The following is a 26,354-nucleotide window of genomic DNA, read 5'->3' as shown; positions in this document are numbered from 1 at the left end:
AGGAGGGCAGTTGTACATACCTGCTTGGTTTGAGCTTCACTGGGTTGGGCCTAGCTGGTGGTGGAGGGGAGCTGTAGATTTCTTCAATCAACTTTCTAGTAACCTTTTGTTTTGGCAACATTTGTGCTTCATAATGAGTCATTTTGTTTTCCATTCCAATGAGATCAAAAAGAGACAGGTCTGACTCCTAGGGATATTGTAAAATAAGGTTTGTTTTATGTGATGACCCAAACAGTTAAATCATCTCTATGTTCTATGCTGAATTCATTTTCTATATTTTACTTTTTAACTTGAAATAAATGCTGTAAGTTTAAAAAGTAAACTATTAATTATTAGCCAAAACTGTCTAGAAACCTTGGAAATATATCTCAAACTGATAGTCCCATTTTAAGCATCAGCGTCAGAAGAAAAAGACTTGAAATCATTAGCCAGTTATGGAAATCAAAGCAAGGCACATTTAACAATTCTTCATATACCATAACTTCCAAAGAATTAAGTAGAACTCTTAGAAGGTGTTTGTTAACTATTGGGCAAAAATGCCAAACTATAAAGGTACACATATAATTTAGTAGAAAAATATGAAGGACGGAAACAAGATCAGCCAAAAAGATCATCTCATCTGCTCCATTACTCGTGCTTCTCTCTAATGCATTTCCTTTGATAATCTCAAAGAGGGGGATCACTTCTTTAATGATAACACAAATAGTGGTACTTCAAATGGATTGACAGGAGTGTACTAATTTAGTCACTGAATCAATGTTCACTCTTATGTGATAAGTCTTGCTCTCCTTTAGCTACTGAAAGCAGAAAGAAAATTACAGAATGTCATAAATAAGCACTGTGCTACCCAGAGTGTTTTCAGTGTTGGAAAATTACTGCAAACATGAGTATGATGAAAGCAAAGCTAATTTCTCTTTGACCAAGTAGTTCATGAAAAATTACTGATTACAAACCACTTGAAAAGTTCAAACTACTATTACAAAAAAGAGATGCAGTAAGTACGCACTTGGTAGGCACAGTTACAGAATAGTGAATTCTTTCTATTTATAAACTTCGGGTAGACTTATGACGTATAAGAAACAATATTAAGTACTGAAATTCAACAAGGGCACTAAGAGAAAAAAAAACAGTTTACTCTTCTACTCACCTTCCAAATATCCCTTTCTAGGGCACTCAGTACCAGAGACGCAGTTCTGTATTCCAGTGTTTCTGATACATAAGAGGTACTTGAAAGCCGAGGGTTTATCAGATCAGGGTGATTACAAATCCGTTGCAACTGCATCAGGACATGCAGGACACTGATGAAATGTCCACTTTTGAGGGCTTCTTGGGTTCTACCAAATAATTTATACAGAAATACATTAATTTAAGTATAGCTTTTATGGAGATGTCCCCAAACCACCAAGGTGAGAATGTGCAATGCAGTATGTTATGCAAAAGTCTTAAAACAAGCTTAGATTTTACCTAGGTCTTTCTAGAGCATTTTAAGTAGCACTGTACCAAATATAAATTTGGAAACATGAAACCTAAGGACCAGTGCTACCTTACAGTCAAATACGACCTAACCACCTCCCTACCCTCTACCTGCTTTGTTTCTGTTTCACCCCTGCACCTATCAATAACCACTTGATACCACCACACAGGTAAATGGATGGGTGCAAGGAGAAACACTTTGGCCTTTAAGAAATAAAGAACCACTCATTAGAGACAAATCTTAAATGAAAATAGCACAGCAAACCTGACCATTACAACTTGATTTTTAGGTTCCAGAGGTAAATGCGTATTTTCCACTAGGCCCATAGCATCACTTGCCTGTAATTTTAGTTTACAATGTAATCACATTCTATTCACTGGTCACAGTGGAAAATTTCAGAAAAACACTAAAACACTTCCAACCGTGACAATCATTTATCATCTTGCTTAAGCACCAAAAACGACAGCATGTTTTATTTACTGTTTTAACTACTTACCCTGGTTGTAATATGACATCTTCGTACATAGCTTTTTGTCGGCTAGAAAGACGACACTTTAGCACATGTTCATATTTCTTTGTTAGCTGCTTTTCAACGTCTCTCTTTGATCTTCGCAAAATAAATGGCTGAATCATCTGAAATATTTCATAATTGAGGGGAAAAAAACTTCTCACTTCAAAGATGCAGTTTTACAACAGGAAGCTAAACCTATTCACACCTAATACATTTGATGTGATAAACCTCATATGCCATATATAATCATATTGCTATGTACAGTTGTATAGGCGTTAATTTGTTCTTTAATTTCTGAATGTTATGCTTCAAAATCTGAGCCTTGTATTATTTTTTTAAAAGAAAACTCCATACTATTCCAGTAGCAGAAACCCCTGCTTTCAGCAGGGCCTTCTGTCTGAACTGAACAAAGTGTTAAGAAAGGCCAGAAATTTCAAGCTGAACCACATCTTTTCATTTCTTCCTTTCCCCCCCCCGCCCCCAACAGCTTAACTACTGTAGTAGGACAGATGAGAAAAAATTACAACATACTCTGTGTAACCTGATGACCAGTTTATGGCAATAATCCTGGTTCTCCTCATTAGCTGCTTTTACTGGAAAATCTAGATAAGGTCTGGAAATTCCCGGAATCAGAAAATGTACCATGGTCCACAACTCCATCAATGTGTTATGCAAAGGAGTGTCTATCAGAAGCAAACGATGCTGGCTGTGAATAATAAAAGAAGATTTTTAAATGATACAGCATTTAGTTAGTATCATTATGAAAAGGGCACCAATATTCAAAAATACTTTAGTGTAGCTTTAGGTTTGTCAGATACACAGAGGAAATAAGTACTGCTAATAAAATTAAATCTAGGATAAATTATCTTTTTAGTCTTGAATATACCACCAAACTAACTTCCTCACTGCAGAGTATCAGAACACACAAGGAGATCTGTTTGGGACCACAGAGTATCAGCAAAGAAGAGTTACAGTGTTATGACAGTGGCAACAGAAACATCCTGACCATGTCTCTGAATCCTAATTGTTTCAACTGAAGGCACCTCTGCAAGTGCATGTTGCACAAGAATTTGGGCAGACCAAATCAAGAGGGTTTTTTCTCAGTTTTCTGTTGAGAGAACTGTGTGACATGAAGAGAGAAAAACCCACTGCCAGCAGGAAAACGATTTTCTGCTCCATACCTGCGGAGACTGAAAAGTGCCTCCCAGTGTTTCTCAGTCATGTTCTTTATTTGTTGCATCTCATCTACTATTAAGTATTTCCATCGCATTTTCATAAACGCTGGGTGGCCTTTGAACAGCTGTTTGTAGGAAGTGATACACACATTGAAGCTGTTGGGTTCTGTCCATTCCTACAAAAAGGAAAGAGAGGATGAGACAGAAAAATTAAGGCAGAACTCTCAGGTATCTTACAGCCAGCTATTTCTTCACTAAGAACAGAAAGATGCTATGACCCAGAGCGTTCTAAAGGACAGTCTTGGCCTTTGAATTACAGTCAGTTCAGAAAGCAGGTTAAGTATTGCACATATTGCTCAATACCACGGAGTTCTAAAAATGCCTTTGAAAATCTAGAACCATTAGGTGTGAATCTCTTCGTAAACCAACTTGTAGTGTTAAAAACTTCTCATATCCCATCAGGATGTAAGGAACATACAGATAAATGCAGGTTAAAGATCTTGCCATCTAAAATGCTAAATACAACAGTGAAAGAGTTGCAAAATACAGTACCTGTCTTTTTGCCCTAAGTTCCCTTTGGCTGCCAAAGTAGAGAAGTATTTTCAAGCCTGGGCACCAGCGTTTCAATTCCAGCTCCCATTTCAGTATGTTACAGCTCCGTACAACAACAAGGTGAGGGCCCCAATTACCTACAGAAGGCGAAACATAGCAGTTAACAGTAGAAAGAGACTCCTGACAATTCATGTGGCTTATATTCTCCTCTGATTTTTAAGTGCAGTGTGCTAAATTCATCATTAAAAGTTAGATCAAATAACAACAGAGGTATTTTAATGACTAATCTATTCTTTATTATTTTTCAGACCTCAAGTACCCCTTGTGTACCTAGTATCTATTTTTCCGTCAACTACATCAACTGCTTGAATACGAGATATTACCTCCACAACAAGCTTTGCCTTACTTATATTCTTAAACCATCCTCAGTACAATACTATTATTAATATCTGAGATGATATACAAGACACACTTGCCCAATTGTTCATATTTACTCCTTGAATTTAACCATCTGTGGCCATCTGGTCATTAAACAATTTGTAAGGCTTTTTTATGTTAATAAAACTAGGCTTCAGAAGAATTTTGTCACCTAGAAGGTAACAGCAGATTGATCAAACAGTATACTTGATAAGAAGGCACCCCTATGTCACACAATCTAAGAAAGTTTTTCTGGCATAATCTTACTCTGTGCATCAACTAAAGTCTGATACGGTTCTGCAGAAAAAAACGTGACCCTAGGCTACAATTCACAAAGATAATGCTGGCCCAGTACCTGTCTAAAATTGTTAGGCAAATGAACTTACCTTCATTACAAGCCAAGTGGGCAAAAAAGGCGATAATTTGCACTGTTTTTCCAAGCCCAGCCTCATCTGCCAGAATGCCATTGAGATTCTTCCTGTACAGCTTTGCTAGCCAATCCAGCCCAATCTTTTGATATTCTCTGAGAGGCCCATACAGCAGTGATGGAGTATTGTATTTTACCTGTAATGTGAATGATTTGATAGTTTTTTCTGAGTTAAATTCATGGACCATATCATAAAGCATAACCATTCTATAGTTTAATAACTAGAAAATATTTATTGTAATTTGTTGCTAAAATCTGCATAATCATAAAAAAAGCATTCTTTATGTAAAAGCACAGACAGTAGCAGAAAATACGGAGTCTTACCGCTGTTGTTATCCTAGAGCTGCCTTTAGGTAACAGCATTTCTGCTGCAGCAGCAACTTCTGCTATGTCTCGCATATGCTTCTTTGGAGGACTTGATCTGTCTATACCCTTGTACTGGTCAATGCTGAGAAGGGAGTCTATGAGGACAACTTCTTTCTGAGGACTTTCCCTATCAGAGATATGGTCTTCCATTTCTATGAGAGAGAAAAATTACACTGGCATTTAAAATAAACGTCAGTAGCGGTTACGCAAAGGAATTGAGACGGTTAGAATTCAGACAGGGGTCTAAAAGGAGGCAGCTAACTTTCAAAAACAATTTCATGATTTTCAGGCTAGTCAAGGTAAAATGAAAATAGCCTACGCTCAGGATCATGTTCATGTTCTAGACATTCACACTAGCTATGCTAACATGACCATTAGCTTTTCACAAGTCCTAGGGAGGTCCTCTAATGCTACTTAAAACCTACCCTCAAATATGTAATTCTATCATCACGTTAGTACAGAACAGACAGCAAATGTGTAATAATAGCTAGCTATGAAGTGTGCTGTTTAATTCAGTGTAGAGAGGCTCTTCTATGGCTCACTATTGTTCCTGAGAATCTCATACTTCTTGACTTTAAGACAGGCAAACACCACCCTCTTTTCATAAACTGAGAAATGAAAAAAAAAATAAAAAGGAAGAAATTCGTCACAGACCACTATCCAAAAATACTTAGTAATAACAGGAATAAGACTAATTTTTCTAAAGAGCATTCCAAATGCTTAGCAAGAAAGCCACTGTACTTTCCATTCATTCTTATATATAACATTCTTCTTCACTTAAAAAATAACATTTTAAATGTGATTCACTCAATATTTGTTTTCCCCTAGTATAAAATGTCTTTTAACAGAGACCTGAAGAGCCAATCAACTTATTTCACCTTGTAAGTCAGCACAACTTCTTCTAAACAAAAAGTAATTTACCTTCCTCACTGCTATCCTCTTCACTGTCAGGCTTCGGCTGGGGCCAGTGAAAATTTTCTGCAAAGGCACCTTCATACATCTTTAGTAAATCTTCCAGAGGCAATTCAGCTGAAGGTCATTAAAGGATTTAAGTTTAAAAATATCAAAACTTGTAACAATCAATACCGTTGTTTTTAATGTCATTATATTCTTCAGAATTGTATAAAGCCAGTTTGCTAATCAGAAGTTAATTGAAGAGGTAATCATTAGGTGGATGATGGCAATATTTATTTAATGACCTCGATTACAGAGAACACTTGGCATTACATCAAGCAGTTTACTCACCCAGAGTACTTTTTACTATATTACAAACCCACCATACAAACTGACAGTAAACCACTGCTTGGGGAGGTAGGGGCATCAAATCCAGCTGAGTGGTTGGAAGACAGTTCAAGACTTCAGAATTTCACAACTGAGCTGTACCTCAACCCTGCTAAACAGTATCTCCACGATCCCTGGTCTGATCTGTTGAAGCAGGAATGTGCATGCTGGTGGTGGCCAATCAATCAGGAAACATCCTCATTAGGAACTTGGCTGACTGGCCAAGAGTTATAATCCCTCCAACTGGCCAGCTGGCTGCAGCCACTAAGCTGCCAAACAGACCAAACAAACAGATTTAGAAACTGCATATTAACTGCCAGGCGGGCTTAGCTTAATGGGAAGCTTGCCTCTAAAAATCAGCAAGGTTTTTACCACAATAAGTGAAGCGATCCCTATGGGATGCTTTGCATACATCAAGCTCCCCATAGCAGTTATTGTTATGTTGCTAATGAAAGAGAGCTGCTAGCCAGAGCATTGTTCCTAAAAGCCCCTTACCTTCAAGCACTTATACCGCCCCGCAGACCAGCACTTCAGGGCCCTTTCAGACCTATCAGGTGGGTCACAAAACCTGTCTGAGATACTCAGGACAGTTGATGATAAAATGTTCATGTTCAATCTGATACACTTCTGGTTTTTAGTACTTATGATGCACTCCTAGAACTTAGGTTGAGATTCTTTTGGTGTGAGGTTTTGAAGAAATGCAGTGCTTCAGTAGAGAAATACTTTTTCTCAAGCCACTTTGTGTGATAACTAGTATATAAGTATACAGACTGCTTTATAAAGTACAGATGTCCATCATTATCCCATAAACTGCTACAGCTTTCCAAACAGAAAAAAATAAATTCAGATTACATATGACTGAACATCTGAATGCATTCAACTTCTCATCTATAACCCTATTTACAAATACAATAACTGCTGTGTCTTTTCACCTGTTGTTTCAGAGCCCACCACAGAGAAGAATCAAGCTATATACCTACCTTCTTTGGCTAGATTAGACAATTCAGTTTGATGGTTTATGTTTCCTTCTTTAGCTTCTTGTTCTTCAATTGTTTCTTCTTCATCTTCAACTAAAATAAAAATAAATGCTAATCTTGGCATTCAAATTACACAACAATTCAGGAAGTTTGTAATTATATACCCCTGAAGTGTACTAGTATAGAATATTACAAGTTCGCAGGATTCAAAAAGAATGAGACGTGTATGGAAACCAAGAAAATCTGAAAGCAACTATATGTAGAACTTAAAAGATAAGTGAAAAGGAGAGAAGCACTTCTGCCTCAGGTCAGAAGGCAGTCTTGAACTGTTAAATGTTGGTTGACAATGGTCACCAGAGACAGATTATTCTGTAGCTTTAAACTGGGGATTTTCTTTGTCAGAAACATGACACAGATGTCATCACAAGAAAGGAACTGAACTAGATGGGTAATTCAGTCTGAAATCCTCAAAAGAAGTTTAAGACCACTAGTAAGGTTTAAGAAACGAAGGAATGAGGACAGAAAAAATTAAAATCCACTAACAATGATGCCAGTGTGTTTTCAGGGAAAATTTTATTTTCAAATTTTCACTGAAGCTCTTTTAAGGAAAATTTACTATCTAACCGCCTGTCTAATCTCTCTAAGAAATGGATAAAGGTTGCTATTTGGTTTGTGAAAAGCATTGCATCCATGTAGTAACAGACTGAAAACCCGTGGTTTCGGGGTTTTAATATACAACTTATGTACTACACTATAGATGCACAATTTTGAAAAGTGACTCACCTTCCTCATCAGTCAAAGATGTGCTTGCCTTTCTTTTCCTTCCAGATGATGAAGAACCCTAGCATTAAATAATTAAAATATTCAAAATAGTAAAAAACAAAGGGAGGTTTCTTGTTTGTTTTTTTTTTAAAGAAAGCACAAAGTGCCTTGCAATCGCAACAACATTTGCTATAGACACTTAACACCTATTAGTCCTTTCCTGGTCGTGCAAAAACAGATACTCTGCTTCTGTGGTTCAAATTACTCAGGTCCAGCTGTGGCACAGAGCCATAGTACACTCTTTCCCTTAGAAACATTACTGAGGCACAAAACTCTTACCCAGGTTGGAATCAAGGACTAAACTTTCACTAGTCAGTAAAAAAGAGATATGGCACAGGCCTACAACTGTTCACTCTCAGCTGTCCTGCATACTCTCTAGCATGGTTTGGCCTGTGCAAATTAACACTCACAGACAGTGCTAGGCCACAGTTTGGCTGATAACACATGCTAAAACTTGTTCCTAACAAACAGGAAATTTAGATGCAGGCATTCTGCTTGGTGAAAGGGGAGCATTTCAGCACGTGGGCATCAGCTGTGCCATGCCAGATGGCTCAGGGCCTCAGAACAATCACTTGTCCATTTTTTCCAATTGCATAGATGTAGCCAAGGAGTCCTAGCACACATTTTGTTTAGGGCAGAAGATATTTAAGTTTCATTCAGTTTGATCCATTCTGTAACATATACCTACATCTCTCAGTAGATAAACCACCATTGAACAGCTGAAAACATGCTTTCATGCCCCACAAAGTTTACCCCTGGTTACAGTAGATGAAACTCCTGCCCAAAATGAATTGGCAATTAGTTTGTACGTTTTTTTGGTCTTGCAATCTTAGAACGAATGATTCAAAGCCACTCAGTAAGTATGAATTTTTACTTTAAAAGACATGTATTAACTGCAATCTACTTCTCCATTAAAAGCTGTCGTTCGTAACCAGAAAAAAATTACATTTGTGCTTATGACCATATGGTCAATTGTTAGTAACTACACAGAAATCCGTTTATCATCACCGTATATTTAAGGAAAACACTTCATGTTTATAAAAACTTTTTCACCATTTCTCAAAAATTTTCATACAGGTAGTCATATTTAAACTAATCTGATGGGTTTTTTAAGAAACAAAAAGACTTACCATTTCACTTTCTTTTTCCAATAAAAGGTCTTCTGTAGGTTTTGTATCCTTACCTGGAAAATTATTATACTTGATGTATGCATTAGTCACTTACCATTTTTACGTTTCTTACATGAACTTTAAATGCATTCAACATAAAACACAAGAAATATTAAGAAAATCTAGCACAAAACCATGAAAAAACCCCATATCTCATAGTTCAGATCTATTTACAACCTATTATTAGCATCTCACAATTCTACACCAACAAGATTAAACTCCACTGAGTGAAATTACGTGAAACAATACCGTCAGAATTTATACTGGATTTCTTATGAAATGGAATACAATTACCTTTCCTTGAAATTCTCTTTAAATTCAAAGCTTTTTTCCTTTTCTCTTGAAATTCAATTTGCAGCTTTATTTCAACAACCTGAAACATAAATCAAGTCTAATAAAGCACTTACACTTTATAAATAAATCACTGAAGTTGAAAAAAGCAGTACAACTTGCACAAGTTATTAATAACTCGCTATTTTACCTGTTCAATGTTAGACCAGAAGTATTCTATTTCTCTAGCAATTGATGCAGCAATTCGCCTTAGTTTGTTTTGTTCTTCCCTTTTAGCTCGCTCTTCATTAAGTTTCTTTTCTTCATGATAACGAGCCACAGTTCTTACCATCTAAAATACCATGAGAGATACTGAATTAGGTTATCTCAAAGAACACATCATTGCATTTTTTAACATTATAGTGGTTATCAGCACCCAGATGTCGACCATAGCTTTACACACATAGCACTTACCTCCTATATTTCTAATTCTTATCATGCCAGTAAAACAACAGACAAGAAATTCAAAGGAAAAAAGAAAATACAAGAACTGTAACTAAGCAATCAAGTAGGAAACTCTTAACCCACTACTCTCTCTTAATACAAAAATTAGAAAAAAATCTACTGAAATTAGCAGCAAACACACAAAAGAAAACATTTTTTTCAGACAGCACATATGAAGTCATAGAAATCACAGCACAAAATGTTAGAAACGAAAAGTAAAATGAGTTCAAAAAGAGTGTACATACATGAGTGAAAGATTGGTTAATGTCTGTTAAAGACTGACTCGATTGCACCCTTTAGCTCAGGAGGTCCCTAAAACATTGACTTCGAGAAGTTTGAAGCATACTGCCAGGGGAAGGATCATATCACATTTGCCCTTCCTGTTTCTCCTATTCTTAAAAACCCACCATTGGCCACAAGTGGAATAAGTGCTTCAAATCCAGATTTAAATTATATACAAAATGCAGATCTTTGTTTTACAAAATGATACACCTATTTCAATACTTTGCTTATAAGGAAGAGAGTTCCGAGTTTCCATCATTTCAGAATATACAATAGAAAACAACATGGCAATTTAAACTAATGACCTTCAGTTGCTCTCTTCATTACCCCAAACTGGTCATAAATGTATCAAAAGAAGATGCAACATTGCTAGAATCCATACAAAACTCTTGCTTATTGCAAATAAACAGATTTTACATATTTCATCTCACACCACCCCAATTTTCATTCCATCACTGACTTAATTATTCCTACTGTGCTGCTCTCTTCCCCTATGGAAACAGTTCTCTATCATGTTTCCACTGCTGTCCTTAGAACTCCATGGTTTCTCCTTCATCTTTTTCTGAGATTAAGAAAGAAGAATTAGACAGACAACCACACCCAATGGAAGTTATTTACAAAATTCTACATTTATTCTTCAATGAGAGGGAATAACTGACTTGTGAGACAGGCATGATAGCTGTACTTTTTAAGTATGACACAGTCAACAAATTGACTGGGACCCCTAAACAAGTTATTTGATTTCCAGAGGAATAAAATCCACAAAATCCAAAATTATCACAATCAATACAATTATCTAGTCTGTTTCAAATGCTAGAATATCCAAAGCTGACAACATGGCTTCTCATTTAAGTTAAAAATCAGTGCCTTATATTCCTATCACTTCTATCTGTAGAAAAAGATTATTTAAATAGCTTTGCTACAAAGCTGAGTGATACCAAGATCAATTGTTCTGAGTCAAAAAATGTTTTTCAAGTACCTTCTTAGCAGTTGCCATCTTCCACTTTCTCTCTTGGGCAAAATCAGTTGCCATCCACTGCATTTCTTCCAGCAAATAATCCCAGTGAGATTTTGGTCTTGGAGCCTCTTGGAGTTTAGGCAATCGCCTGAGGGACCATAAACCTTCCTTTCTCAGTTCTGCTATTCGCTGATGGATTTGATTTTCCTTAAAAAGAAGTACATATAGTTACAATGAAGCTGCAGAATGCACCTAAAATAGTAGCCAAATAGAAAAATAGTAATTGCTGCCACTTCATCAAAATAATTGACAGTAAAAAAAGGTGTAACAGCATGACACATGCATTACAAAAATCAAGTCTGAACACTGCATCAATGAAAAAACTACGGGACTAAATTCAACTTACACGTAAAAAGAATCACAGTACTTCAACCTGTATTACAAGAGGTACTTTATTAAATAACAGGATAAAAAACGTTCACTGGGCAGCACAAAAAACAAGTTAAGAGACATATGCAAACCGCAACCAAATAATCCTTTCTTTTTTTTTTTCATAAATTGAAATTGCAGATGTATTTATCCACAGAAGATAAATACATCTTCATTATTAATACTGCTTGATTTTGTGAAAAAACAAGTTCTCTATGATGTTCCTGTTAAATAAGCAAAACAACACCTCCTGTTAGCTATAAAAATAAATAAGGTTGCGGTCGGTCACCTCGAATAAGTAGATAGAATCAATATAGTAGAAAGAGAAAGAATGCAACAACAGTATGAAGACCAGTAAGTCTTCAACTTCTCTGAATGCCCATAAAAGCAAAAGTCAGTATGGCAACCAGAATAAAAAAAAAAAAAAAAAAAAAAAAAAAGCCCAAAACCACCACACACACCACCCCTCCTCCCCAAAATAGCCCATTTTCATAACTCAAACACATCGATCATGTTAATTGTTATCTATGTGTTAACTGTTCATAAATTTCAGGGAAAACCAAAAAATCTTACCAGCTTTACTTGCTCAGCAAGCTTGTCTTGAGAGTTGTCCTGTGGTAATACTGCCGCATTCTGAGCTGGACTTTGTGTTTTAGGCGCTGCTGCTACTGCTAAGCCTGGGGGTTTTGATGCAATAGGAGACAGGGACTTGTTAGTTGCTGGAGAGGTCCTGTTTGTTTGTACTGGATATGCAGAAGGCGGTGTTGTGCCTGAGATAGTTGCTGGCACAACGGATGAGGTAGGTGGTAGTGTATTTGCCGTAAGACGCTGAGAAGTCTGAGCAGAATCTGCAGATGGTCGTGTCAGAGTCACAGTCTGCCCAAGAAACACATTTGTTAGTGATGAGTTTAGGATTCAATACTGTCTTCGTCTACACTACAGCAGAACATAATGCAGACTTTAATTTAATAAAAAATGTACACCTGCATTTTTATAAGGAAAGGATTTAAGTGTCCATTGGAATTAAAAAACGTTAACATTTTTCCTGTATTTTCAGGAAGACAGTGTTCTTAGATTTTACTGAGCATTGAAACAAACCTATTTTCACCCCAATAAAGTTCACATACCTGTTGCTGTATTGTAGCTTGTGGCTGTGACACTTGATTTTGTGTCTGTCCTTGCACATGGATTGCTGGTGGCACCTGCTGTTGAAGTGGTGCTGGAAGTGGAGCAGAAGTCAGGGGTACACTCTGAGGCTGGATCTTCACCTGAATCTGAGGCTGAGCTGGAGATTCCACTATCTGTGGTTGCTGCTGTGAAAGCTGCAGTGCAGCTGGGAGAGATGTCATGGGAACATTCGCAGGTTGCAGTCTCCCTGGCAGCTGCGGCGGAGGTGTATGCAGACTTGCTGCATTCTGCACAGGAGGGCCTTTAGATGGGTCATACTGTTGTTGACTCTGTTTCTGTCCAGTCAGCTGTACGGTTTGAGGAGTGGGAGGCATTCCACCTACAAAGCAAGAGGAAACACAGCACAGATGAAACTAAAACATCCAATGATCTTTACTAATATAAACAGGAATCAACTGCAAATAGACCGATTTGTTACTTACTTTGCCACAAGACACCATCACTTGAAAATACCACATCACAATCACAAAATAAATCACTATTACAATAAACAACAAAGTATTTCATGCACAGGACTGCAACTAAAATTTGGAGCACAGTAACTATAAAAAAAAAAGTCATTATATGTCTTCTGAATTTCTTATACTTAAAAAAAAAAAGATCGGTGAGCTAATGGAATTTAACCTAAAATAACAGCATCAAGTCTAAATAATATTTAGTTCCTAACACATTCACTCTAACACATATTCCAAAGCTTGGCATGACTAATGAATATAAATTTGTCATGATGTTGCAAATTAGGAAGTTTGCTTTTCATAAATCATTGGCTCAGTTCCAGAATTCTCAGATTAACCATTTTGCATCAGCACCTGTGACGTATTTCCATGCCCACATGCACCTTTGGAGCCCGTCACTCAGCTCCTTAAACAAACCAGGCATTGCATACCAAGTATTAATTTACATGGAGAAGTGTGTGGTGGGACTAGGATCTTGGAATGCTGGAAGCCCAAGTTTCTAGTCCCATCACTAACATCTCCTTGTTAAATTAATGTGCAATTGGCATGTGGTGACACAGTACCTTGTGCCGTTGGCATTAGCTGTTGAAGAGGAACTCCTGAAGCCACACCCGGGTGCTGAAAAACCATCCCATGACGGCCCACTTCAATTCGTGGTCTCTTAGACGAATCTGTGATATTCAAATTCCATTTATGGCATGGTATAATGGAATGGGTTCAATTTTACAAAGCAACTACACATGATTCCAACATCAGCTCAGAAAGCTACGACTACTATACATGTGTAGCATTTATGAAGAACATGCTCCAAGGGCAGAGTCCCTCTAACTTCAAGTTGGCCATCTCCAATCTTCTTAGCCAGAACAATCAACCTAACAATGTTTCCATGCCTGCCAAATCCAGTCCTATATATTGTGAGTGGAGTGCACTCTTCACACAGCACCATTCACAACAGATAGTCCTAAGGATCTGGCATTTCCCAAGGTGAGGCAAAACTGTACTTCAAGAGTTACAGAACAGTGGGCTCCATTAACTGTTTGGAAAAAAAAAGAAAAGAACCAAAGTGAAATTCTGTCTGCGGAACGTACCTGCTGGTGCAAGTGCCTGCTGTCTCTTAAAAGCTTCAATTTCTATGGTGTTCACAGTCCCCGTTACTGGAGTCCCTGTATGCGTTTGCTATTGGAAAAAGAAAACAAATCACAAAAGTTCAATCTGTAGATAGTCTAACACCAAGATGTACTTTACAAACAGATCTAAAGAGGCCAGCACAGAACAAATCCTTCAGAACAGTTGTACAACGAAGAAAACAAGACTTATTCAATGTCTGCTTTAAAGTTTTAGATGTCCATAATGCACAGATGCTCTTCGTTGAGTTTAAATTTTAAAATGGTAACTAAACTGATGGTTGGTTATAAATAATACACATCTACATTTTTATTAAAAGTGATACCAAACCCAGGGAAATGGGATATGTAAAAAATAAACTTGCACAATATTTTTTATTTCTTTTAATAAATGGAAATTTTCATTAGTGTATTACCCTTCATTATTTGCATAATGCTGCAATGAAGTCAAAAGGATGCATTCATATAGTATATAGCTGCAATAAAAAGCTGACGTGACAAAAATGAAACATGGTGACTTCATTACAGGATTAATTAGAAGGGAAATCAGATGAGGAAAGAGAATTTACACATAAACTGTGTCATAACTACCAAGACACAAAAGTAAGAAATGAGAGTCAATACATTTGTGAAAGCTAATCCTTTTCACTCTGTGTGAAAGATCAGTAACACAAGTTAACTCTCATCCTGAAGACAGTTTAAGCTTACTTGAGTCTCCACCACTGTCACTCTCAGGATAGAGCTCCATGAGAGTTAGCCTTGAAATATTTCAGGAAAAACTGCTAAGATTTGGAAGAGTGAATAAAAGAATCTCAGCCAAGTTACACAAGTTCCAATTCCAGTTTTCCAGATCCTAGACTTGTACTTGTTTGCACAGCTGGCAAAATGAGTACCATGAAGAAACTCAATGAGGAGAAACACAATACTGCCATAAGGCTAATGTGACATCAGAGCTCATCAGAAATTACTAGACATTTTGTCTCAGGATAAACATCACAGAACTATGAATTAACAGGCCTGGAAGGGCACTACTGATACTGAGATGCAAAAGAAATCAGCAGGGTTTGATTCAGCAAGTTGGAGTTTAGCTTCACTAAGATTACAGTGCATTAAAACTTTATTTTAAAATTACTACATCTAATATTGGCAACGATGGCAGTGAATATATCCTAGATAATCTTTTCAGCGTCAAACTCAGACGGAGGACTCATGTACAGGGTTATTGAAGAAAACAAGTTTGGGTACGTGACTATTTCCATGCTCTTTGGGCCCTCAGCACTACTGGCAAATACTTACTAATGTCTGTCAGTGTTTGTGCAAGCCCTATGCCTTTCAGTGAGTTTCCAAGTCATATTTTTCAATTCTCCTCAATATTTAGCCATGCTATACCCAATATTCTACTATGAAACTTAATATGAGAAAAATAAGGGCTAACCCAAGAAAGGTCTTAAGAGATTCTATCAGAAAACACAAACACAGGCTTTATGTATGGCAGCCTCTACAGCTTAGAAAATGAGCTAATTTAGCACTCAAGTTCTCCAAGTGCAATTTTCTGCTGGTGACAGCCCTTGCCATATCGATGTACAGTAAGGGTTTGCAAATGTTGTGAGAATTTATTATGACAACATAGCAAAGACAACAATTTCCCAAAAGAATCTTCTAGTTTATTCACAGGTCTTTTCTTCTCTGATTTTTAATACAAATTCTACCAATGTAAATTAAGCCTAAGGAAGTAAACACCAGTCTATATTGAAATACACCATAGCAGTCACAACCCTGCACCTTCAAAGCTTCATTGAACGGTATTAATAAACATAGCCAACATCACCTAAAATGACTGAGTTTCAAAAACTCCTTTTCGAGCTGAGTATCTCTCACGTCACTCAGATTCTATCAATAGCTATGAATTAGTAGCATCCAATCTCTTTGCTGCTCTGAGGGCATCTGCAGCCACTCTAGCAATACAGTTATAGCCTGTAGGTCCTGCACATGGGTCAGGGCAATCCCAAGCACAAATACAGGTTGGGTGGAGAACAGCTTGAGAGCAGCCCTGAGGAGAAGGACTTGGGGGTGTTGGCTGATAAGAAGCTCAACATGACCCAGCAATGTGAGCTTGCAGCCCAGAAAGCCAACTGTATCCTGTGTTGCTGTATTGGGTTTGCATGGCAAGGGTTTGGTAGCAGAGAGGCTACAGGGGTGGCTTCTGTGAGAAGCTGCCAGAAGCTTCCCCTATGTCCAAGACAGCCAGTGCCAGCCGGCTCCAAGATGGACCTGCTGCTGGCCAAGGCCAAGCCCAAGCCCATCAGCGACAGCGGTAGTGCCTCTGGGAGAACAGAGTTAAGAAGGGAAAAAAAGTTGCTGTGGGACAGAAACGGCAGCCGGAGAGAGGGGTGAGAACATGTAAGAGACACACAACCCTGTAGACGCCAAGGTCAGTGCAGAAGGAGGGGGAGGAGGTGATCCAGGCACTGGAGCAGAGATTCCCCTCAGCCCGTGGGGAAGACCATGGTGAGGCAGGCTGTCCCCCTGCAGTCCAGGGAGGTCCACGGTGGAGCAGATCTCCACCTGCAGCCCGGGGAGGACCCCATGCCGGAGCAGGGGGATGCCCGAAGGAGGCTGTGACCCCATGGGAAGCCCACACTGGCGCAGGCTCCTGGCAGGACCTGTGGCCCCGTGGAGAGAGGAGCCCACGCTGGAGCAGGTTTTCTGGCAGGACTTGTGACCCCATGGGGGACCCACGCTGGTGCAGTCCGTGCCTTAAGGACTGCAGCCCAGGAAAGGGACCCACGCTGGAGCAGTTCGTGAAGAACTGCAGCCCATGGGAAGGACCCACGTTGAAGAAGTTTGTGCAGGACTGCCTCCTGTAGGAGGGACCCCATGCTGGAGCAGGGGAAGAGTGAGGAGTCCTGCCCTTGAGGAGGAAGGAGTGGCAGAGACAACGTGTGATGAACTGACCCCAACCCCCATTCCCCATCCCCCTGTGCTGCTCAGGGGGAGGAGGTAGAGAAAATCAGGAGTAAAGTTAAGCCTGGAAAGAAGGGAAGGGTGAGGGGAAGGTGGTTTAAGATTTATTTTTTATTTCTTATTATCCTACTCTGATTTGATTAGTAATAAATTAAATTAATTTCCCTCAAGTCAAGTCTGGTTTGCCCATGATGGTAAATAGTAAATGATCTCTCCCTGTCCTTATCTGGACCCACAAGCCTTTTGTTATATTTTCTCTCCCCTGCCCAGTTGAGGAGGGGGAGTGAGTGAGCAGCTGCGTGGTGCTTAGTTGCTGGCTGGGGTTAAACCACGACAGCTGCATTAAAAAGTGTGACCAGCAGGTCGACGGAGGTGATTCTCCCCCTCTACTCCACTCTCGTGAGACCCCCACCTGGAGTACTGTGTTCAGCTGTGGGGCCCCCAACATAAGAAGGACATGGAGCCGTTGGAGTGGGTCCAGAGGAGGGCCACAAAAATGATCGGAGGCTGGAACACCTCTCCTGTGACGACAAACTGACAGAGTTTGGGTCATTTAGCCTGGAGAAGAGAAGGCCCCAGGGAGACCTTACTGTGCCCTTTCAGTACTCAAAGGCGGCTTTCAAGAAAGCTGGAGACGGACATTTTACAAGGGCATGTAGTGACAGGACCAGGGGTAATGGCTTTAAACTGAGAGGGTAGATTTAGATTAGATATAAGGAAGAAATTCTTTACTGTGAGGGTGGTGAGACACTGGAACAGGTTGCCCAGAGAGGCTGTGGATGCCCCATCCCTGGAAGTGTTCAAGGCCAGGCTGGATGGGGCTTTGAGCAACCTGGTCTAGTGGAAGGTGTCCCTGCCCATGGCAGGGGGGCTGGAACTAGATGATCTATCATTAAGGTCCCTTCCAACCCAAACCATTCTATAATTAAGATGCGAATTTTGGTTATAAGAATGTCTGACTTATATTCTTCCCTAATGGTCTGCTGCCATCTCACACTCAATATGGATTAAGTTTTCAAATATTTGTCTTCTCACAAGGCAGACATGCAGCATATTTCAAGTCCAACAGCCAGTGTCTGGCAGAGCATCATACACTTAGGCATTTACAGAATTTTCAAAAGTCACAAAAACTTATTTTGTACAATGCTACTGAATTAATTAAATGCAGCTTATGTCCCATTTGCATCAAATTCTTTCTGGGACATCAGTTTAAGAAAGAATGTTTTCCAAACTCTGCTTCAAATGCCATTTATTTCACCTGCACTCTTACTCTGGATGATTGCATACTCACAGTTTCAGGCTGCATCTCTACTTTAGGATTTTTGACTGACATTTTCTTAAGAGTATGCCTCCCAGCTGTCTGCATTATCACCACTTAATTTAGGCCAGACACTTCAAAGAGAAAAGATGTTATGTCTTTATAAACTGTAGTCACATACCACTAATATTAGACTAAAACTGTCCTAACTTTAATTAAAATAATGTAGTTCTCCGGAGGTCATGATTATGCAGCACGCCCACAATAATCATTCTGAGTGCTGCACTTATGCACTCAAATTTGAATGATGATGCTGATCGGGACACATTATTTCTCTATAAACAGTTCCAAAGAGAAAGACTGATGGAAAGAGACGGTACTTTTCTGTTAACAGTTTGTGCTAAAAGGTATCATCACAATTACACAGAGTTTTGACTTCTTTAGCATGAACCTGCTAGTTTCCCTGAAACAGGTCTAAAATGGTGTAATACTTTCAAAAGTACTTCATCGCTGCTGGAGTTATAGCTTGATAATAACCCTAATCACTGTAATAAATAACCTGATATATTACACATTTTAAACAGCTTAGATGAAGCCTGATGACCTAAGGAGACTTCCAAGACATGTCGGTATTGGCCATAACAAAGAGCTCTCGGTGCAAGCCCCTTTACTATGCAACTCATTTGTAAAATATCACAGTGAACATCCCATTTGTTATACACGGGAATACAACCCATTTTACATTTCATTTAACTCTCCATTTTCCAAAACCTACATGAAGGCAGTAGAGACTGTACGGCTTCAACGGTACAGCAGAGTAATTCAGCCTGTAACACCTGCTAAGCGCATATAATTGAGATAAAAGGCAAATATTTTAGTTGCAGAGGAATTAGGGTATATTACTTCTCAGGGTATATATAAGCAATGGTGCCTGGGTAACACAGAGTTGAAGGTAGCTGCATAAACCCATACTAGCCTGAATTTAAAAAGTTGCATCATCACTGATCCACAAAAATTTTAACTGGTTATCACACTTTTTTCTTTACTTTGTTCAGTATTCCCTCATGAAAAAAAAAAAAAGAAAAAACCTGTAAAATAGGACTTATATAATAAAAATAAGCACTTCAAGTTTCTTCTTCCCAACGTTTATGGTAGAGCTAATGGAAAGCAGTTATTTTAAAAAATTATGTCAGAGGTTATTATTGTTGTTTAAAACATTTCAGGGAAGGCAAATCCAAAACCTTCTGTAGCAATACTCAAAACCTTTAATAGGTAAGGAAAAAAAGAAAAGAAATTTAGAAGAAATCCACAATTACAATGCCACAGACAAAAGAATCCATATCATCACTATGCAGAATGCACAAATGAACCAAATGCATTAGGGAAACAAAAGAAAAACAAACCAAAGTGAAAACATTCAAGCTGAAAGTTAATGAAATAAGCCAGCAACCTGGAGACAAAGATTTAACTTCCTTAACTCAAGGCTTCATTAATACTGATGCATTTGAAGATTGCAAAGTTTTTTTTGTTTTGTTCAGATGATAAGGCATGGGCTTTTGGGAAAATTCTAATTCATCTAAGAAATATCAAATCTGAATGAAGAAAAAAAATCTGGGATGAAACTACATTTTAGAACCATTGAAAAGTACCTGAAATGGTTGCTGCTGGGATGAAAAAGCAGCAGAAACATTTGGAGGAAGCTGGGTTGCTATAGCGACAGGAGTACCAGTCTGCCCATCCTTTCCTGTCACAACCTTTACCTGAGAGAAATATTTTGGGAAAAAAAAAAAGAAGGGAGAATCATTTTCTTTTTAAAAGTTTTTCTTCTTTTTTTTTTTTTTTTTGAACTGTTCAACACACTCATTTTGTACTGATGGTACCTCACTGAAGAGGGGATTATAACTAAACCGCCATCAGTGCAGCTTGGTTTGAGCGCAGGCTGTTTTTTAAGAGTTCTGTCTCACTTTTAATAGCAGAACAGAGTACAGCCTTGACTATTTATAGTGGCTTCTTGTCACTGGAAACCTTTTCTTAAATCCAGTTAACATAAAAGTGTGTTTTAAGTTTAATGATTGCTGCTCCTAATGGACAACAAATTAGCATGACAGACAGTTTGAACTTAAGAGAGCTCCAACATTTATTTAAGCAATGAGCACAGCCACCATTCGCTCTCCCCTTGAATTCCCAAAGTGATCAACCTTTCCAGGCAAGGGATGAAGTGCGTTGCTTTAGCAGAAAGTGATAAAGAGAGGGGAGGGGGAAATAAAAGAGAAGACGACAAAAAAATACAAAGAAAGAACATACTCAAAAGATGTCTTAATCTTTCAAAAGGATTCATCATTCGAAAACACGAAAAGACTTTTGCTGTTGCACTTTGCAAAATTCTCCAGCAGTTAAACGGACAAGCGGCTTTCACAAACAAAAGATGACCCATCACAAGAAGGCAGTGAAGTACAGCAAACTCCAAACCCGAAAGACCGAGGGGTAGAGCCTCAACTGATGTAAATTGTAGTAGCACCACTGACTTCAATGAACGTATACAATTTACACCCGCTAAAGATCTCTCAAAATGTGCATACTGTAGTTCAAAATACCTGGTATTTCAGCTGACAAACACGCAACCCAACAAGAACACCTAAACAATTTGACAAAATACAAACCAGGTGAAAAAAAGATATTGAATACCCATTGTCAATAAATTACAATAACAGGCTAGCTTTTATGTTACTATATATAGAAATTATTCCTTCAAAATTATCAATAACTATCACAAGCAGAAATACATTTTTCCTAGTCAAGAAGTTTAGACTACAAAGCAATAAACAAATTAAACTTCAGCTGTTATACTGCCAAAATTTCCCACAAATTCCAACTGAAGATATGATCGCTAATGATTCACACCTAAAAGAGTCATCAATTTTCACTGAAGACACTCAGCTCTAGCAGATATTTCAAAGCAATATGAGTTTCTTTACATAGCAGGTTTGATTTGGTTTAGTACAAACTGGCAACTATACACCGATACATATTTTTACAAATTTTAAAAGATATTTATGAGTGCCAAGTGATTCGGTGGCATCAGTGGTAACTACTCTGTTGCAACCACTTGTCATGTAGGCTTGCACGTAGGGTCTGCCCAAGACACGCACTGCTCCAGCACCCACGGGGTGCTGCAGGTCAAGAGCTACACGAATGGGTACAAACGTGCAGGAAAAGTTTCAAGGCGTCTGTCTGTGGCAAGCTTATTTCAAGTCCTTTGCCATTAATAAACAGTGAATTCAAGTTAGTAATTTTAAACCTTTGCATAAATAACAAAGTTAACGTGTTAATGTCCAGTCTCAAAGTGCTATTTGTTTAATCATTTAGACAGCAGTACATGCACAGAGCTCTAAGACGGCCTAAGTAACCTGCTTCATTACTATGGACCCACATACGTTATGATTCACATGTTCTCTCTGAGTAACTAGATTAATTCAGGTTTTTTGTTGGCCACAGCAAGACTGAACTTCAGTAACATCTATGGTTAGAAATCACATGAGTCAAGTAAAGGTTACAAGACTCTTACAAAACTGTTTGCTCATTCTTTTTTGGTTTGTGTAAGTCTAGTAAGTGAAATTTAATCTATGATTCCAATTCATATTCATTCTGATAGCTTAAAACAGCTTCCACACCAATGCCATCTTTATCTGTGTGCTGCCTTACACACCAACTAGGACAGTGAAAGCTCCTTTCACCTCTCTATTCTTTGCTTTTAAATACATACATCTAACAGCACGCTCAAGCTGACCTGTCGAATCGCACTACCTAGCAGAACTGCATTCTCTCAGACCAACTATTTAAAGAAAAATTGCCATACTTAATCAAATAAAAATTATTTCTCAGGTAGTGTCGCATTCTCTAACACTTCACAATCCAGGTGCCACAACTTCATCTACGATTTTATTCCAAAACGTTAACCAACAGATTTCTTACCTCATCATTGATGACCTCAGATTGTTCTTCCTCTTCTTCCTCCTCCAGATCCAAGTCATTTTGCCTCAGGTATGCTTGCAGTGGAACACAGTGTTTCTTCTTAAAAGCTAAAAAGTCCATCATATTCCCTTGAAGATGTTGCAGGAAAAACAGTTCAATCAAACATTCCTTAAAAGTTTCCTTAAGAATTTCCATCTGCTTGTGGTGATGATCCAAACATTGTTTTCTCATTTGAGCAGTCTCTTGGTTGGCAGGAGGAATCTCCTCCAACTTTTTGGGTTGTTTTTTCACCGTCGTATTAACTGTAGGAGTAAGAGGAAGACTCGACAGCCCCTGTGGTACAGTGGCTCGTGAAGGACTTGTGGGAGGAGGCGGTGATGTCATTCCAAACGCACTAGGTCCTCCAACTCCCGCTATCAATCCACCAGAAGTCCTGTCATATCCAATGGGTCTACCCAGCTGCTGTCCCTGAAGCACTTGCTGCTGTTGTTGCATAAGTTGCCCTTGGATAATATTGCTGATTTGGGGTGGCAAGCTGGTGGTCGTAATATGGCCCGGGCTAGTCAAAGATTGCATATTTGCTCCACTAGCTACAGGACTTTGAGGACCGAGATGATGAATGGTGCCACCAGACTGCGAATGAGGTTGTGAAAGCCTGCGTTCCCGTACCGTAGCAGGTGTCCCAGAAGATGGAAGCTGTACTTGTGCAGCAGCTCCTTGAGCAATCTGTGCAATTCCCGGTCCTTCTTGATACACGAAGTGTCCACCGTTTGAAGGACTCAAGCTGATTTGTCTCACAAGCACACTAGCATCTACGAATCCTCTAGTGGGGCTCTGGCTGCACATACCCAAGCCAGGGCCTGGAGTGCCTGCCCGAACATTTGGTAACGTTTGCACCGGCACAGGGTTAGGCTGTGTAGGGCTTTGAGACTGAACTTGTTGAGGCAGCGGTGAAGTAACTTGAATATACGATGGGGATCCATGCTCAAACCGCCTCTGCTGAGGACTGAACTGAAAACTCGGTGATGTCGGGTTTGGAATTGGCAACGGGGTAAGGGTTATCTGCTGGTTTCCTGAAGCCACCGGTCCAACGTTTTGCAGCGTGATGTTCACATTCTGCCCAGCTACTGGACTTCGACTCATTATAAACTGTTGTATTTGGTAACTGGGGGACTGGGGTGCAGATGGACTTGCAGAAGGTGCAAAAGAAGCTGCAGGTGACTGGGGCAAATTTGGCTGTTGCTCTTCTCCCTCACTGCCTGTGAAGGACCTGGACCTCTGGAGCTGGCGCTGGGCATTCTGAGGACCATTACCATGGTGCATCCTCACTGTTCTAGGTTTTTTACAGTACACGCTAAAGAAATACACAAAACCAGAAATTCAGGGAAGGTGAAAATATTTCTGCAACTGAAACTATTTAGTTACTATTCGAAAGACTACCTTATAGTAAGAACTCGGTTATCCTGTCTTTGGAGTTACTTAAAATGTTTTACGTCCTCAGTCAAATTATCCAAAACCCTCAGCACCACAAAAACTCACTTAAATCTCCCATACGTTTCTCCAGCTAACAAAGTGCTGTTGAATAGTTTTACAAATGATATGCTCCTCTTAGCTAGTTAGACTGACTTCAAATAATTAAAAAAAGTCCTTCTTCCCTTTCTGTGGAACTTCAAGAATCAACGGTCTCCAATATCAAAAGTATCTACTCTTTTTTGTGCTCATTATTCCCCATGTTTCAGTGCTTTTAACACTTAATACAATGTTCTTGATAACACAACAGTTGCTTAAAACGTACAGTACATTTCTTCAACAATAACTAAAAATATGATAAAAATGGACACAGACTATTCAACTTTATTGCTCTAGCTACTGAAGAAAAAATGCATCATGAAAAATCTCCCTACCAAATCATCTAGATGTTTGAAAAAGTATTGGTTTTGATACTTAACTCTGCCTTCTCTTTCCTTCAGGACACCAACCCCTTAAGGAGATGAAAATTAATCCAAAACTGCATTTCATTTAGAATGCCGTTTATTGAGCCGAGCTATCCAGAAATCCCAAAACATTCTGGTTTTATATTTCAGTCATTGACAAACAAAAATTCCACTGACGTGCACTGACAGGTAGATTCAGTGCTGGGTGTCACACAGCAGTAGCAGCAGAAGAAAAATGAACCCTGTTGGGTTTTTTTTTCCAAAATCTCTCTCATATTTTGAAAACGACAGTTTCATTTTTGGCATTCCAGGCCAAACACACATACGACTACGCTGCCACGCCTCTTTGCTCCCAACTCCGAGTGGGTTACAAGCGGCAACGGGCAGCAGCACATCCAACACGGCAGCACTCCTGGAAAGGGACGCGATGGAGCGGCTGCCTGCCCGCCCCGCTCCTCGCCCGTGGCCGAGGCAGGGAAACACAACACAACCCTTCCGCTCCCCCGTCCTGGGCTATCCGCAGCAATCTGCTCAAGCCCTGGGGATGGAGATATTCCCTTCCTTGCCCCCGGGAAAAGAGCCGGCTTCCCGGGAAGGCGAGGAAGCAGAGCAGCGCTGCCACACGCGTGCTAGCGGCAGGAGGCTGCAGGAGAGGAACGGGGCTGCCCGGGAGTGCGGGATCCCACACGGCAGGGAGGTACCGCGGGGCGCAGCCTGCGCGGGGACCGGGAGGCAGCGGGGACAGGTTTCCCCTCTGCCGCTCCGCGGAGCTCAAATCTGGGGGAGAGCCCTCAGCAGGGCGGGAAGGAAAAAAAAAAAATTCCGCTCCTTACAGGCACCTTTTCCAGCAGATTTAATAATACTGCAACACTTCGTGGTACGGCGACTCTTTCGTAGCCCTGGTACCGAATAATTAAGATCCCGGCGATATCACCTATCGCCAGTAACGAGGTCTTATTATTTTAATTACCTATACCTCGCTAACATTTACGGCCCAAGTGAAAACACTTAATTAATTACACGCTGATAAGGAAGCGTCACCAGCGCGCTGCCGGCCTCTGCCCGCCCGGGGAGAAGGGATCGCCTTTTGTGTGCCGAAGCCCAACTGCGCGAACGGCCCACGGGCCGGGCCCACGGCGACCGCCCAGCGCCCCAACTTCGCGCGGGGCTTCCCCCGCCGAGGCCCGCGCGGGAGCTCCCCCCCGGCAGGGGCAGCGCCCCGGGAAGCGTCGCCGAACCCCCTTCGTCGTCCCGTTCCCCGCCCCGCGGCGGGACGCGGCCGGCCCTGCCCGCCCCCCCCCCCCCCCCCCGGGCACGGCGCCCCCCGCCCCAGCGGCCGTGCGGCGGCGCGGGGAAGGCCCGTTCCTCCGCGGCCAGCCGCCGGGACCGGTGCCGCCGGGCCTCGGGCCCGAGGCCTGCGGGGAGCAGCGGGGCCCGGCCGCCCGCCACCCCCCCCCCCCCCGCAACCACCACGGCCCTCCGAGCCCGGCGGGCCCCACTTACCGCGGGCGCCGGGGCCAGACTTTCCATTCGCTCCTCACAGGAAGCGGGGGCGGGGGGCGGCCGGAGCGGCAGCCGCTACCAGCGCCGGCAGGAGACAAACCGCGCCTCCTGCGCCTCGCTCGGCTCCCGGCGCCTGCGCCGCCGCCCCGCCGTCCGGACCGCGCCCGGCGCATGCGCCGCCGCCCGCGCATGCGCGCCGCCGCCCGAGCCGCCTCGCCGGGCGCCGCTCGTCCCCGGGCTCCGCCGGGGCCCCGGGCGGGAGGAAGGAGGGAGGGAGGGGGGCGGCCCCCGCGCCCTGGGTGGACGGCGGGAGAGGGAGCGCTGCCCCGGGCGGGAACGCGG

At 40.7% G+C, this 26,354-nt stretch overlaps 1 protein-coding gene across 15 annotated transcripts in view; it reads right to left on the bottom strand.

The window, feature by feature from the left end:
• LOC104315585 (E1A-binding protein p400) overlaps positions 1-26,147 on the bottom strand; it is a 54,216-nt gene extending 28,069 nt beyond the window's left edge. For 9 of the 15 annotated variants that reach the window (XM_069794939.1, XM_069794941.1, XM_069794943.1 and 6 more), the window contains exons 1-22: positions 26,013-26,147; positions 22,576-23,929; positions 20,253-20,363; positions 14,346-14,433; positions 13,821-13,928; positions 12,742-13,121; positions 12,188-12,490; positions 11,207-11,392; positions 9,653-9,793; positions 9,466-9,544; positions 9,133-9,185; positions 7,964-8,021; positions 7,184-7,273; positions 5,844-5,951; positions 4,881-5,074; positions 4,516-4,693; positions 3,713-3,849; positions 3,167-3,336; positions 2,517-2,691; positions 1,971-2,107; positions 1,148-1,334; positions 21-187 (exon numbers count right to left, since the gene is read on the bottom strand). In XM_069794939.1, coding sequence (XP_069651040.1) covers positions 21-187; positions 1,148-1,334; positions 1,971-2,107; positions 2,517-2,691; positions 3,167-3,336; positions 3,713-3,849; positions 4,516-4,693; positions 4,881-5,074; positions 5,844-5,951; positions 7,184-7,273; positions 7,964-8,021; positions 9,133-9,185; positions 9,466-9,544; positions 9,653-9,793; positions 11,207-11,392; positions 12,188-12,490; positions 12,742-13,121; positions 13,821-13,928; positions 14,346-14,433; positions 20,253-20,363; positions 22,576-23,898 — 4,373 coding nt within the window. In that variant the 5' untranslated portion in view covers positions 23,899-23,929; positions 26,013-26,147. The remainder of the gene's footprint in view (positions 1-20; positions 188-1,147; positions 1,335-1,970; positions 2,108-2,516; positions 2,692-3,166; positions 3,337-3,712; positions 3,850-4,515; positions 4,694-4,880; positions 5,075-5,843; positions 5,952-7,183; positions 7,274-7,963; positions 8,022-9,132; positions 9,186-9,465; positions 9,545-9,652; positions 9,794-11,206; positions 11,393-12,187; positions 12,491-12,741; positions 13,122-13,820; positions 13,929-14,345; positions 14,434-20,252; positions 20,364-22,575; positions 23,930-26,012) is intronic. The other 6 variants (XM_069794947.1, XM_069794952.1, XM_069794953.1 and 3 more) reach the window with 3 other exon arrangements.
• Between the last annotated feature and the right edge of the window lie 207 nt (positions 26,148-26,354).

This window comes from Haliaeetus albicilla, chromosome 10 (assembly GCF_947461875.1).
Source record: "Haliaeetus albicilla chromosome 10, bHalAlb1.1, whole genome shotgun sequence".
NCBI classification, from domain to species: Eukaryota; Metazoa; Chordata; class Aves; order Accipitriformes; family Accipitridae; genus Haliaeetus; species Haliaeetus albicilla.
The sequence above is the reverse complement of the archived record's forward strand: the minus strand, read 5'-3'. Positions and strand labels throughout refer to the sequence as shown.